The sequence below is a fragment of the Danio rerio genome, chromosome 22 (genome assembly GCF_052040795.2).
Source record: "Danio rerio strain M-AB ecotype USA chromosome 22, GRCz13ab, whole genome shotgun sequence".
NCBI classification, from domain to species: Eukaryota; Metazoa; Chordata; class Actinopteri; order Cypriniformes; family Danionidae; genus Danio; species Danio rerio.
In genome coordinates, this window is record NC_141042.1 from 6,507,922 (window position 1) to 6,520,507 (window position 12,586).

General features: G+C 33.0%; 1 protein-coding gene across 6 annotated transcripts in view; it reads right to left on the reverse strand.

The window, feature by feature from the left end:
* The window catches only part of si:dkey-19a16.4, a 43,369-nt gene that overhangs the window by 14,530 nt on the left and 16,253 nt on the right, over positions 1–12,586 (reverse strand). For 2 of the 6 annotated variants that reach the window (XR_015521218.1, XM_087302882.1), the window contains exons 2-4: positions 1,286–1,369; positions 1,037–1,204; positions 59–139 (exon numbers count right to left, since the gene is read on the reverse strand). Coding sequence is in view for 4 of the 6 variants with exons in the window: in XM_087302882.1 (XP_087159008.1) it covers positions 59–139; positions 1,037–1,204; positions 1,286–1,369 (333 nt within the window). In the remaining 2 variants the exon portion in view is untranslated. Of the gene's footprint in view, positions 1–58; positions 140–1,036; positions 2,226–3,123; positions 3,236–3,907; positions 4,023–4,399; positions 4,522–4,624; positions 4,685–5,077; positions 6,077–12,586 lie in introns of those variants that run through there. The other 4 variants (XR_015521217.1, NM_001135552.1, XM_087302881.1 and 1 more) reach the window with 3 other exon arrangements.

The window sequence follows — 12,586 nt, forward strand, 5'->3', positions numbered from 1 at the left end:
TATTGTAAATATTGTAAATGGAAAATGCAGTGAATCAGAATCATTCAATGATGCTCACCATTGATATTAAATCTGAAGCTCCTATGGATGCTGACTCTGCTGCTGGGGCTGATGATCACTAGTTTATATTCTCCAACGTCTGTGAAAATTATTTTTTAATGGCCTGTTTCTAAACACTCAATTTAATTTTACAGCAAGCAAATTGGCAAAAACAGAATCTACAAAATAGCAAGTCCTATAGCATCATTACAAGACTTGACAGGCCAACATAAATACAGTTAAAGTCAGAATTATTAGCCCCCTTTATTTTTTTTCCCCCCTTTTTTAAATATTTCCCAAATGATGTTTAACAGAGCAAGGACATTTTGACAGTATGTCTGATAATATTTTTCTTCTGGAGAAGAAAGTCTTATTTTTTTTAATTTCGACTAGAATAAAAGCATTTTTACATTTTTTATGAACCATTTTAGGGACAAAATTATTAGCCCCTTTTATTTTCTGAGTCTACAGAACAAACTATTGTTATATAATAACTTGCCTAATTACCCTAACCTGCCTAGTTAACCTAATTAACCTAGTTAAGCCTTTAAATGTCACTTTAAGCTGTATAGAAGTGTCTTGAAAAATATCTAGTCAAATATTATTTGCTGTCATCATGGCAGAGACAAAATAAATCAGTTATTAGACAGTTACAAATCAGTTACAAAACTATTATGCTTAGAAATGTGTTGAAAAAAAATCTGCTCTCCATTAAACAGAAATTGGAGAAAAAAAATAAACAGGGGGCTAATAATTCTGACTCAACTGTACATACATAAATGTGAACTGTTAGTTACTGAGACTTAAATTTCAGTATGTTTATGTACATCAAACTGAAACAGAATATTGAGTAGGAAGCGGGTCTTCATTCCCTCATAGCAAATTAACAGTAAGAGAAGTGTGGCTATAAAGGGTGTTATTTACATTTACATTTAGTCATCTGGAACATAGCATATTAAACTGTGAAAATACTGTAATTTCCTGGATTTGGACTCACAATGAACATCACCCACAAAGGAATTTTCCCTGGTGGGGATCTTGAAGATATCGTGATTATAGATCCCAGCGTCTGTGTTTCTGATGTTTGTGATGGTCAGAGATCCAGTCTGATTGTCCAGCTTCAGCCTGTTTGTGAATCTCTCAGTGCCATTATTACACAGAACATCTGTACAGTTAAAACTGAGATCTCCATTGATCTGAGCGATGAGAATACCATTAAAATACCATCTTATCTTCTCTTGCTTACTTGTTTCAACACCAGTGTGAAGAGTGACTGAATCTCCCTCCATTACTGGTGCTGTCACTTTATCTGTTCCACCATTAGGCATGCCTGCAGAGTTAACAGTTATGAATAAACAGTCAATCATAAATAATCTCTGGAATATTGCAACAGAATTATACAAAGTGTAGCCTGTACTGTAAAGACTTGCTGTAAAATTTACTGTATTACTTGCAATTTTGGCAATTGATATTTTACAAAGCACTTCTAAATTTTATAGTATTACTGACAATTTCTACAGTATTAACTACACTGTAAACGATTTCTTGTTAAATTAACAGTAAGTTACTGGCAACAATTATCCAGTAGCTGCTGTATTTCATAAAACAGTAACATTACTGTAATACTAATTACATTAGTATTAGATTTACTGTAAAATGTAATACATCATTTTACTGTTTTCTTTTTTTACTGTAACACCAATTACAGTAGTGATACACATACTGCAAAACTGAAAACAGTATTTCACTGTACATTTTTACCATGCAGAACTACGGTATTTTAACGTTACTTTCATTATTACTGTATAGTATTTTACAGTTATTAAATGTTATTTTATTGTATTTAATAGTGCTACTTTATATTGGGCAAAACATTTTCAAAAATTGCACAAATATTATTTTAACTGTTCAAGAAATACAAGAAAAATAAAGAAATTGAAACTTTAACTTCACAATAAAAGTTTATTGTGTAAACCCTACTGAAACAGTAGCAATTATTCAATATAACAAAGCGACAGAACACTAATGAACAATTGATCATTAAAACCAGTCAACAATTAATGCATCAAAAAGTATTACAATTTTAAAAACAGGTGAAAATACTGCTACAAGACAGGAAATGATGAAGGTCAAATGATGTTGTGGAAAAGGGACAGTGAAAAAGGGCAGCAGCACTTCTGATGATCCTGCAAAAATGACAAGCAAAATCAATCACTGGAGAAAAAACTAATCATGCCTCAAATTATTTCATTCATTTAGAAACCAAACACCGCACTGCAGTTTTATATATATAAAACACTGTTTTTTATTGTTTTTGTTGGCGAAATAGTTTGTTGTCAATTTACAATTACACTAATGTTAATGGGGAAAAGATCAGTCAAGTCAACACTAGTCAAGTGTCCACACAGATATGTAAAAAAATAAAGTCTCATCTTAACTTAATATCTGACTCTGTATAACTTGAATATCTGATTCCATGACCACACTAGCGCTTCCACGGATTTAAGAGGGGTGAACACAGTTCATTCTGACCTTAAGAGGCTACATATTAAAAATAAATAAATAAATAAAATAATCTAATTTAATGTGAATAATGTTAATCAAGTACTTTTAACATGTGAAAATCCACTTCTAACTTACAGACAAGATTACGTTAGAGAACATGAAAGCCATGGGTGATTTTTCAAAAAAATAATGCTAATGATAAGTTACTGACATTTGGTTCGTATAAAACAAAGTAATCACTAAGCATTCATTTTTGGCAAAATCTGCCGAGAGGTGCAGCGACACGATCAAATGTGTTAAAGTTGAGCAGAGAACTGAAGAGTAGTCAAGCAGTCTACTTCATGAAAAGTTTGTGGTAATATTTTGCGGTCAATTCGTATTACTGTATTTCAATATGCAGTGATGGCATGTCAATGAGACAAATAAATATTATTACACCTCACGAGTGACATTGCTTCAAATTAAATCATCATGACGTTACTGTGCACAGCATCAGTAAAATGTTAAAAATTATTTAAATACCAAATTTTTAAAAACAGAAATCCTGAATGCATGATAATATGAAGATTTATTACTCACTGATGTCGAAGCACTTCCAGGTCGTCAGAGATGTAGACAGGACAGAATATGTGCCATCAAATGAGCTCTTGTGCAGCCTTTGCTGGACATCAAGGTAGTATGTTCACCCACACTGTAAATAAAAAAAAATCTGTTATTTTACATGTTTTTTTTTCCCAGCAGCTAGGGTAATAGAGTCATTTGGTTAAGTCAAGTGGTTTAAAATCATTTTATTTATTAAATACTTGCTTACCCATATATAGATGTAAAAGTAACCAAAATAAATTTTTATTATTATTATTCAAATGTGAGAGATACTAAGCATGTTTGGTCTACAGAGAGAAGTAAACATTTACTTTAAGCATTGATCCTAATGAATCTATTTCTGAACTACATCCAACCTCGCCTCGGAAACAGCATTTTTGAGCATTTAGATCAGGGGTGCTCAACCCTGTTCCTGGAGATCTACCTTTCCACAGAGCTCACCTGCAACCTTGATCAAGAACACCTGTCTTTATTTACCAAGTGCTCCTTCAGATACTATTAAGTTTGTTTAGTTGCGTTTGATCAGGGTTGGAGCTAAACTCTGCAGAAAGGTCGATCTCCAGCAACAGGGTTGAGCACCCCTGTTTAAGACAATGAAAAATAAGACATCTAGATGATATTTTATATTCAATCATTTGTTGTGAAATTTAAATGACTTCTATTCAGTATATACATAAAATAAAATTAGAATAAGAATAAAAAAAATAATACTCTATGCCAAATAAAATACTTCAGATCTAAATAAAGCAGGTGTTTTTACCTAAAGGTTCCTTTTCTACAGTTAGTTTAGTTGCAGATCCCTCCACATCTGTGCTTTATTTGGTTCTTGACTTAAGAGTATCTGGTGTCACATTCCAGGTCCATCACAATCTGAGCTAGAAAGACAATATGGCAAAAGACAAGACACATATAAATAAGTCTCAGAATAAAATATTTAAAAGGATAGTTTACTTTTCTGCCACCATTACTCCATGTGTTTTAAATCCATTTAAATTTCTGTTGAACACTAAAGCAGATATTTTGAAGAATGTTAGAAACCAGAAACTATTGACATCCATATTTGAACCAAATTTCTTTAAAAAAATATGAGTTTGTGTTCAATGGAACAAAAAAAATCTAACTATTTTGAAACAAGTGGAGGATGCCAAAGATGCCATTATTTTCATTTTTGGGTGAACTGTCCCTTCAATTGAAGTGTCATGCATTACTCATAAAAACTGATGTATCGCTTGAGGAAAACTAAATCAAGTACCTCCTGTGAGCAAGCAGAATCATTATGCCATTGTATCCAGCCAACTGAACCAGCCGAGGCTCGAACCAGCGACCTTCTTGCTGTGAGGTGACAGCACTACTTACTGTGCCACTGCGTCGCTACTGGAAGAAGAAAAAGAGGTTGTACATGAAACTCCTCACAACAAATCTGTGAACAACTTGACATTTCAAAATCTAATCAAAATGAGAAAGACATCAACATTACCTTGAATAATCAAGAGAGGAGAGATTGGTAGCATCAGTTTTTCAACATCAATTGCTGTGGCTGCAAGAAAGATAAATATAATAAGGGTAAAATAATACTTAACATTTAATAATCTAAATCTATGGTACAACCATACCAATCTGTATGGGGTTCAAATAAATTTGTATACAAATCATTCCCTACACCTGAACACCAAAAATAAAATGTACAATTAATGACACACTAACGTTATACAATAAGCTCATTAACCAGTGAGAAATAGACAATTAATATGAATTATGTTAATATTAACGTTAGCTTAAAAGACATAAACTGAATTTTATTATCAGCTCAATTTAATAAAACAGTTAGACTTGTTTCATTAGTGAGTTTAGTGAATAACTAACTTACAGTTTACAAATTTAACCATAATGATAACTTAGTCATAATGACCACATGAAGACCAGAGCTCACCTTAACGTTAAACGTTTAACTTTTCATGGTGACTTTGCCTTCATCTCAGTGTTGTGCTGAAATAGAGAATTCATTAATGCAGTTAACCCCAAGTAAAAGTTACGTTTTTTTCAGGTAACGTTACTATGGTCAAAAACTCACTGGCATCGAATAACGTGACATAAGTAACTACAACTAACGTAACTTGGTTAATTATTTAAAATTACACACACACTACACGGAAAAATACACAAAACAATCATTTAACGAACAGAATTTGACTTTTAAAAACTTACCGAGGATGAATTCACTGGAGGAAAAGGCGACAGGTGGATTTCAAATTAGGATAGCCGTTGCTTGCCTGGTGAAGGTCGAATCGAGTCGGCTCGGTTCTATGAATCGGCTCCTTAGAACAGTAAAGAGTCGAATCCGCCTAATACCGATTCCTTTTTGTATATTATTGTAAGACACAACAATGAATCATTACTATTTCGTTATACTGCTCGGTCACACACATTTATACACATATTGCTGAATGTGCTTGTGAACACATGTGATAAAATAATTCCCGAGCAAACGGTTCAATCCAATTCGGTGTCGTTTGAGTTCTGAACCGAACCAGTGCAAACGTGATATTGATAAAATAGAAATATTGTTTTTTTTCTCACTTTACCAGCGAAAATATTACATATATCTGACTTTAACAATAAGAATAAGGTTCGCTTGAAGTGTTTTGAGAATTAATATTTTTTTCTCCCAGAGTTCATTTTACACCAACAAGCAAATATAATGGCGGATGAGAAAAGCCAGATCATATCATAAATATTGCGTTTAATATGTTACGAAATGAAGTTTTAACAGTTTTTCATGCGAGAATGTAGTTCTTCCAAACTCAAATCTGTGGTTTGTTTTTAGATATCATGTCTAATTTTAAGTGTGCTTTGCCGATAGGGGAGATTCTGACCTCCAGGGGTTGACGGCAATAGTATGATCCTGCACAACTGGAGTAGCTGCACTCTCAGGACCGCATTTTTAGGACCCTAGTTTTTTTGCGGAAGCGCCACCTACCGGATTGGATGACATAGTGAAACTGCATTTCTAGGACCCGTTTTCAGGCACTTTTTTCCAGAGGTTAAAGTGTAAAACGCCTGCTTTAAGTAACAATTTTAAAATGAAATAAATGAATTTACACCTAAAATATAAATGAATAAATAGAGTTGAGTGCCTTAAAAGTCTTAAATTCCTTGAAAAATACTGTATATTGATGAACCCCATTACATTGAACTAATTAGCTCAGTATTAGGGAAAATAAATTGAAATCAAATGGGATCTGCATTTGCAGTTACTAATTTAAAACCAGGTTTTAAAGGTTTTAAAGAGTCAAGACACAAGAATGATTCAAGAATGTACATTTATATAAATATCCACACACTCTTTCTGTATTAATGCAATTCAACCACAAAAATGACCCCACTGTTTATTCAGTTGCTGCATTCAATTTTTTATTCCTGTGAATGAGAGAGAAGAAGAGAGTTCAAGTATATGTGTGTGTGTGTGTGTGTGTGTGTGTGTGTGTGTGTGTGTGTGTGTATATATATATATATATATATATATATATATATATATACACATACATACATACACACACACACAAATATATATATATATATATATATATATATATATATATATATATATATATATATATATATATATATATATATTTACATATATACACACATATATATACATACATACACACAGTAGGGTAAATAAGTATTCAACACGTTTCCAATTGTCTCAGAAAACATATTTCTAAAGGTGCTATTGACCTGAAAACCAAAGAAAAAAAATATATGAATAGAAAACAAATCTAATTACTTTACAAATTGTTATCAACATCTGGTGAAAATTTCACGTCAACAGCACCTTTATAAATATGTTTTCTGAGAAAAATGGAAACGTGTTGAATATTCAATTCAATTTCAATTAATTTCATCTTTATTTCTAAAGCACTTTTACAATGTAGATTGTGTCAAAGCAGCTTAACATTTATTAAATTCAATGTGGTTTAGTTTTCACTGCTGAAAGTCCAAACACTGAAAAGCAAATCCATCGATGCACAGTTCCACAAGTCCTAAACCAAGCAAGCCAATGGCAACAGTGGAGGAACAAAACTTTACCAATTGATGAAAGTGAAGGAATAAACCTTGAGAGAAACCAGGCTCAGTTGGGCACAACCATTTCTCCTGTGGCCACACTTCACGTGCAGAGCTGCAGTCTAGGCGCTGGAGGCTGAAGAACACTGGGCGTCCATCGTGGAGAAGCTGCAGGTGTGAGTAGGTCACCAGCAGGTTTTCAGCCTGGACCACAGGATCAATGCGGGCACTCATCTGTCACTGGGGTCTTTAATTAATCAGTCTCATGCTCTCCACTTCTCCATGACCACCACTGCATCTGCTCATGATACGGTCTGTTTCAGGATTATGGATACACCTAGAAGTCCTCTATGGTGGCATCATCTCTTCACAGGTCACAATCTCTAGAGGCCTCTAGATAAATATCTCCAGGTGGAAATAGGGAACAAGGAAAATAATTAGCGCAGCTGCTGTTCATAGTGTATTTAAACAAAATATATTAAATATCAAGACAAAAATGAAGTGCTATGAGATAAAATAGCAGTTATATAAATAAACATGAAACATGCATTAAGACAATTTAATTCAATTTAATTTAAAATTAAGCCTAAGCAATTTAATCATATTGGCCATCCCTTCTTATTCGCGAGGTAAAACATACCTGATATACATTAAAGATATGAGACTTTATATGGTTAAGGACTGCAGAATAAGCCTAACTTTTAAAACCGTCAAACATCTCATTCATCACTGTAAAACGATGACAAAACATCAGGCTAATAACACTGTGGGGCAACCAGGCAGTCAGCACAATGTTTAATGTGCTATAATGTAATACAACGTTGAGTAATGGTTTTTACATGAATTAAGCAAAATATAGATAAATCTAAAACTCATACATCAACGTGCTTTTACCATCTTAGTTTAATGCATGTGTCACTAAGCACATTAGCCGTTAAGTCAACAAGCCATTAAATCAACAATGTTTCATTAAACCATAGTCACGAACTACGATTGTCGTAGCATTTAATCAAACTAGAAAACGAACTCTAGAAAATTATTAACAGTTATAGCAGCTCTCACTCTGGCTGTGTAAAATTATCCATATTTATTATTATATTTTATTCTTCTTCTGGAAAAAAAATCGTCACGTAACATTTTTGACTGCGGTCAAGCCAGCCGCGGTTCGGAAAAACACAGTCAAGCCAGCCGCCCTTTATATTTCGGTGCGCGCCTATTATTATCATTACGGTAATGTCAGCAGCCACACAGAGAGCACCCATGTCGCCCAGAACAGAGAGATGACAACGAAATAAGTTTATCCCCCTTTCCTCCCACGTATGCTTTATTAAACAGCTTTTTTTTTTTTTTTAGCTTTTTTTTGACTGTTGTTATTTTAAGAAATTGGTTTCTGGGCTTACCTTTAATTTCCTCAAGTTTATCTTTTTGCTTCAAATGATTTTATAGCAGATCAAACGGACAGAATAAATATACGATTTCTAAATACACAGAATGCGTTTCTACTTCTCCTAGCCAACTACACTAAATTGCAAATAAGGTTGAATGCAATTTTATACAACGTGGCTAACCTCAGAAAGTGTAAACAATCATGAAGTAGTCCAACAAAACATTGTTTGAATTACAAATATATGTTTATTTCATTTAAAGGGGATTTAAAAGGTTATGCTTCTTTCAGTATATGGGATATGGGGCATTATTACACTTTAGATGACTGTAAAGACCTTATTATTTGTTATAAGTAGAATAGAACAACAATAAGATCAGATGCAGGCAGTCAAATACTAAGCATACATCATATGAAGCCTGTTTTACTGCAGCATTTTGGAGAAATGTACCATTAACACACTTTAAAGTGCTATAAAGAAATAAGTAGAAAAAAACAAAGTTTGGTTTTGATACAGGATGTACATGCATACCTCATGTGAAAGACCTCATTTAAGTTAACAGAAGAAAACTATGGACAGGACATCCAATATTATATGCATAACTCATAATAACTTACTGCAGCATTTTGGAGAACTGGGCTATTAATGAGCTATAAAGTCTTTAAAGTGTTATAAATACATTGTTTGGAATAAGTTAAATAAAAGAGTGATCAGGTCTGATACTAGATGTCCCATGCTATATGCATATATACAACATATGAATCCTTTTTACTGCAGCAATTTGGAAAACAAAATTCCTCATTTAAAAGATGTAGAAAAAAAATAGGTCTTATACAGGACATCCCATACTAAACCTTATATAAAGACTTGTTACTGCAGCGTTTTGGAGAAATTGGGCATTAACATTACTCAAAGTGTTATGAAGACCCAATTTCCAATAAGTAGACAAAAAACAATGATCAGTTCCTGTATAGAACATCACATACAATATGCATACTACATATAAACACTTCTTACTCCAGCAATCTGGAGAAGTGGGACATTAACATAATATAAAGTGTTATAAAGACCCCATTTCGATTAAGTAGAAAGAAACAATGGTAGTTCTTATTCAGGACATCCCATACTATATGTGTACTTCACATGAAATCTTTTTTACTGCAGCGTTTTGGAGAAACTGGGTATTAACCTATTATAAAGTGATATAAAAACCCCATTTCTAATAAGAAAAAAAAAACAATGGACAGTTCTTATACATGACATACCGTACTATATATGTACTTCACATGAAGCGTTTTTACTGCAGCATTTTAAATAAACGAGGTATTAACATAATATAAAATACTATAAAGACCACATTTTAAATAGGTAGAAAAAATCTATGGTCAGTTCTTATACAGGACATCCCATACTATATGTGTACTTCACATGAAACCTTTTTACTGCAGTGTTTTGGAGAAATTGTATATAATATATTTCAAAGTGTTCTTAAGACCCCAATTCAAATAAGTAGAAAATAACAATGGTCAGTTCCTATACAGGAAATCCATACTATATCTGTACTTCACATAAAACTTTTTTACTGCAGCATTTTGGAGAAATGGGGTATTAAGATAATATAAAGTGCTATAAAGACCTCATTTCAAATAAGTAGAAAAAACAATGGTCAGTTCTAGTACAGGACATCCCATACTATGTGTGTACATTACATTTAACCTTCTTACTGCACTGTTTTGGATAAATGAGGTATTAACACAACAAAGTGATATAAAAACCCCATTTCAAATAAGTAGAAAAAAACAATTGTCAGTTCTTATACAGGACATCCCATACTATATCTGTACTTCACATGAAACCTATTTACTGCAGCGTTTTGAAGAAAGGGGGTTTTAACATAATATAAAGTGCTATAAAGACCGCATTTCAAATAAGTAGAAAAAAACAATGGTCAGTTCTTATACATGACATACCATACTATATATCTACTTCACATGAAACCTTTTTACTGCAGCATTTTGGAGAAAGGGGGTATTAACATAATATAAAGTGCTATAAAGACCCCTTTTTAAATAAGTAGAAAAAACATTAGTCAGTTCTTATACAGGACATCCCATACTATATGTGCACTTCACATGAAACATTTTTACTGCAGCGTTTTTGGGAAACAGGGTATTAACATATGATAAAGTGCTATAAAGAGCCCATTTCTAATAAGTAGAAAAAAACAATGGTCAGTTCTTACATAGGACATCCCATATTATGAACTTGACAAGAAACTTTCTTACTGCACTGTTTTGGAGAAATGGGGTATTAACATAATATAAAGTACTATAAAGACCCCATTTCCAATAAGTAGAAAGAAACAATGGTCAGTTCGTATTCAGGACATCCCATACTATATGTGTACTTCACATAAAAACTTTTTACTGCACTGTTTTGGAGAAACGGGGTAATAACCTAATATAAAGTGCTATAAAGACAGCATTTCAAATAAGTAGAAAAAAACAATAGTCAGTTCTTATACAGGACATCCCATACTATAAGTGTACTTCACATGAAACCTTTTTTACTGCAGCATTTTGGAGAAAGGGGGTATTTACATAATATAAAGTGCTATAAAGACCCCATTTCAAATAAGTAGAAAAAGACAATGGTCAGTTCTTATACAGGACATCCCATACTATATCTGTACTTCACATGAAACCTATTTACTGCAGCGTTTTGGAGAAAGGGGGTATTAACATATTATAAAGTGCTATAAAGACCGCATTTCAAATAAGTAGAAAAAAACAATGGTCAGTTCTTATACAGGACATCCCATACTATATGTGCACTCCACATGAAACATTTTTACTGCAGCGTTTTTGGGAAACAGGGTATTAACATTTGATAAAGTGCTATAAAGAGCCCATTTCCAATAAGTAGAAAAAAACAATGGTCAGTTCTTATACAGGACATCCCATACTATATCTGTACTTCACATGAAACCTATTTACTGCAGCGTTTTGAAGAAAGGGGGTTTTAACATAATATAAAGTGCTATAAAGACCGCATTTCAAATAAGTAGAAAAAAACAATGGTCAGTTCTTATACAGGACATACCATACTATATGTGTACTTCACATGAAACCTTTTTACTGCACTGTTTTGGAGAAAGGGGGTATTAACATAATATAAAGTGCTTTAAAGACCTCATTTCAAATAAGTAGAAAAAGACAATGGTCAGTTCTTATACATGACATACCATACTATATATCTACTTCACATGAAACCTTTTTACTGCAGCATTTTGGAGAAAGGGGGTATTAACATAATATAAAGTGCTATAAAGACCCCTTTTCAAATAAGTAGAAAAAACATTAGTCAGTTCTTATACAGGACATCCCATACTATATGTGCACTTCACATGAAACATTTTTACTGCAGCGTTTTTGGGAAACAGGGTATTAACATATGATAAAGTGCTATAAAGAGCCCATTTCTAATAAGTAGAAAAAAACAATGGTCAGTTCTTACATATGACATCCCATACTATGTACTTGACAAGAAACTTTCTTACTGCACTGTTTTGGAGAAATGGGGTATTAACATAATATAAAGTACTATAAAGACCCCATTTCCAATAAGTAGAAAGAAACAATGGTCAGTCCCTATTCAGGACATCCCATACTATATGTGTACTTCACATAAAAACTTTTTACTGCACTGTTTTGGAGAAACGGGGTAAAGACCGCATTTCAAATAAGTAGAAAAAAACAATAGTCAGTTCTTATACAGGACATACCATACTATAAGTGTACTTCACATGAAATCTTTTTTACTGCAGCATTTTGGAGAAAGGGGGTATTTACACAATATAAAGTGCTATAAAGACCCCATTTCAAATAAGTAGAAAAAGACAATGGTCAGTTCTTATACAGGACATCCCATACTATATCTGTACTTCACATGAAACCTATTTACTGCAGCGTTTTGGAGAAAGGGGG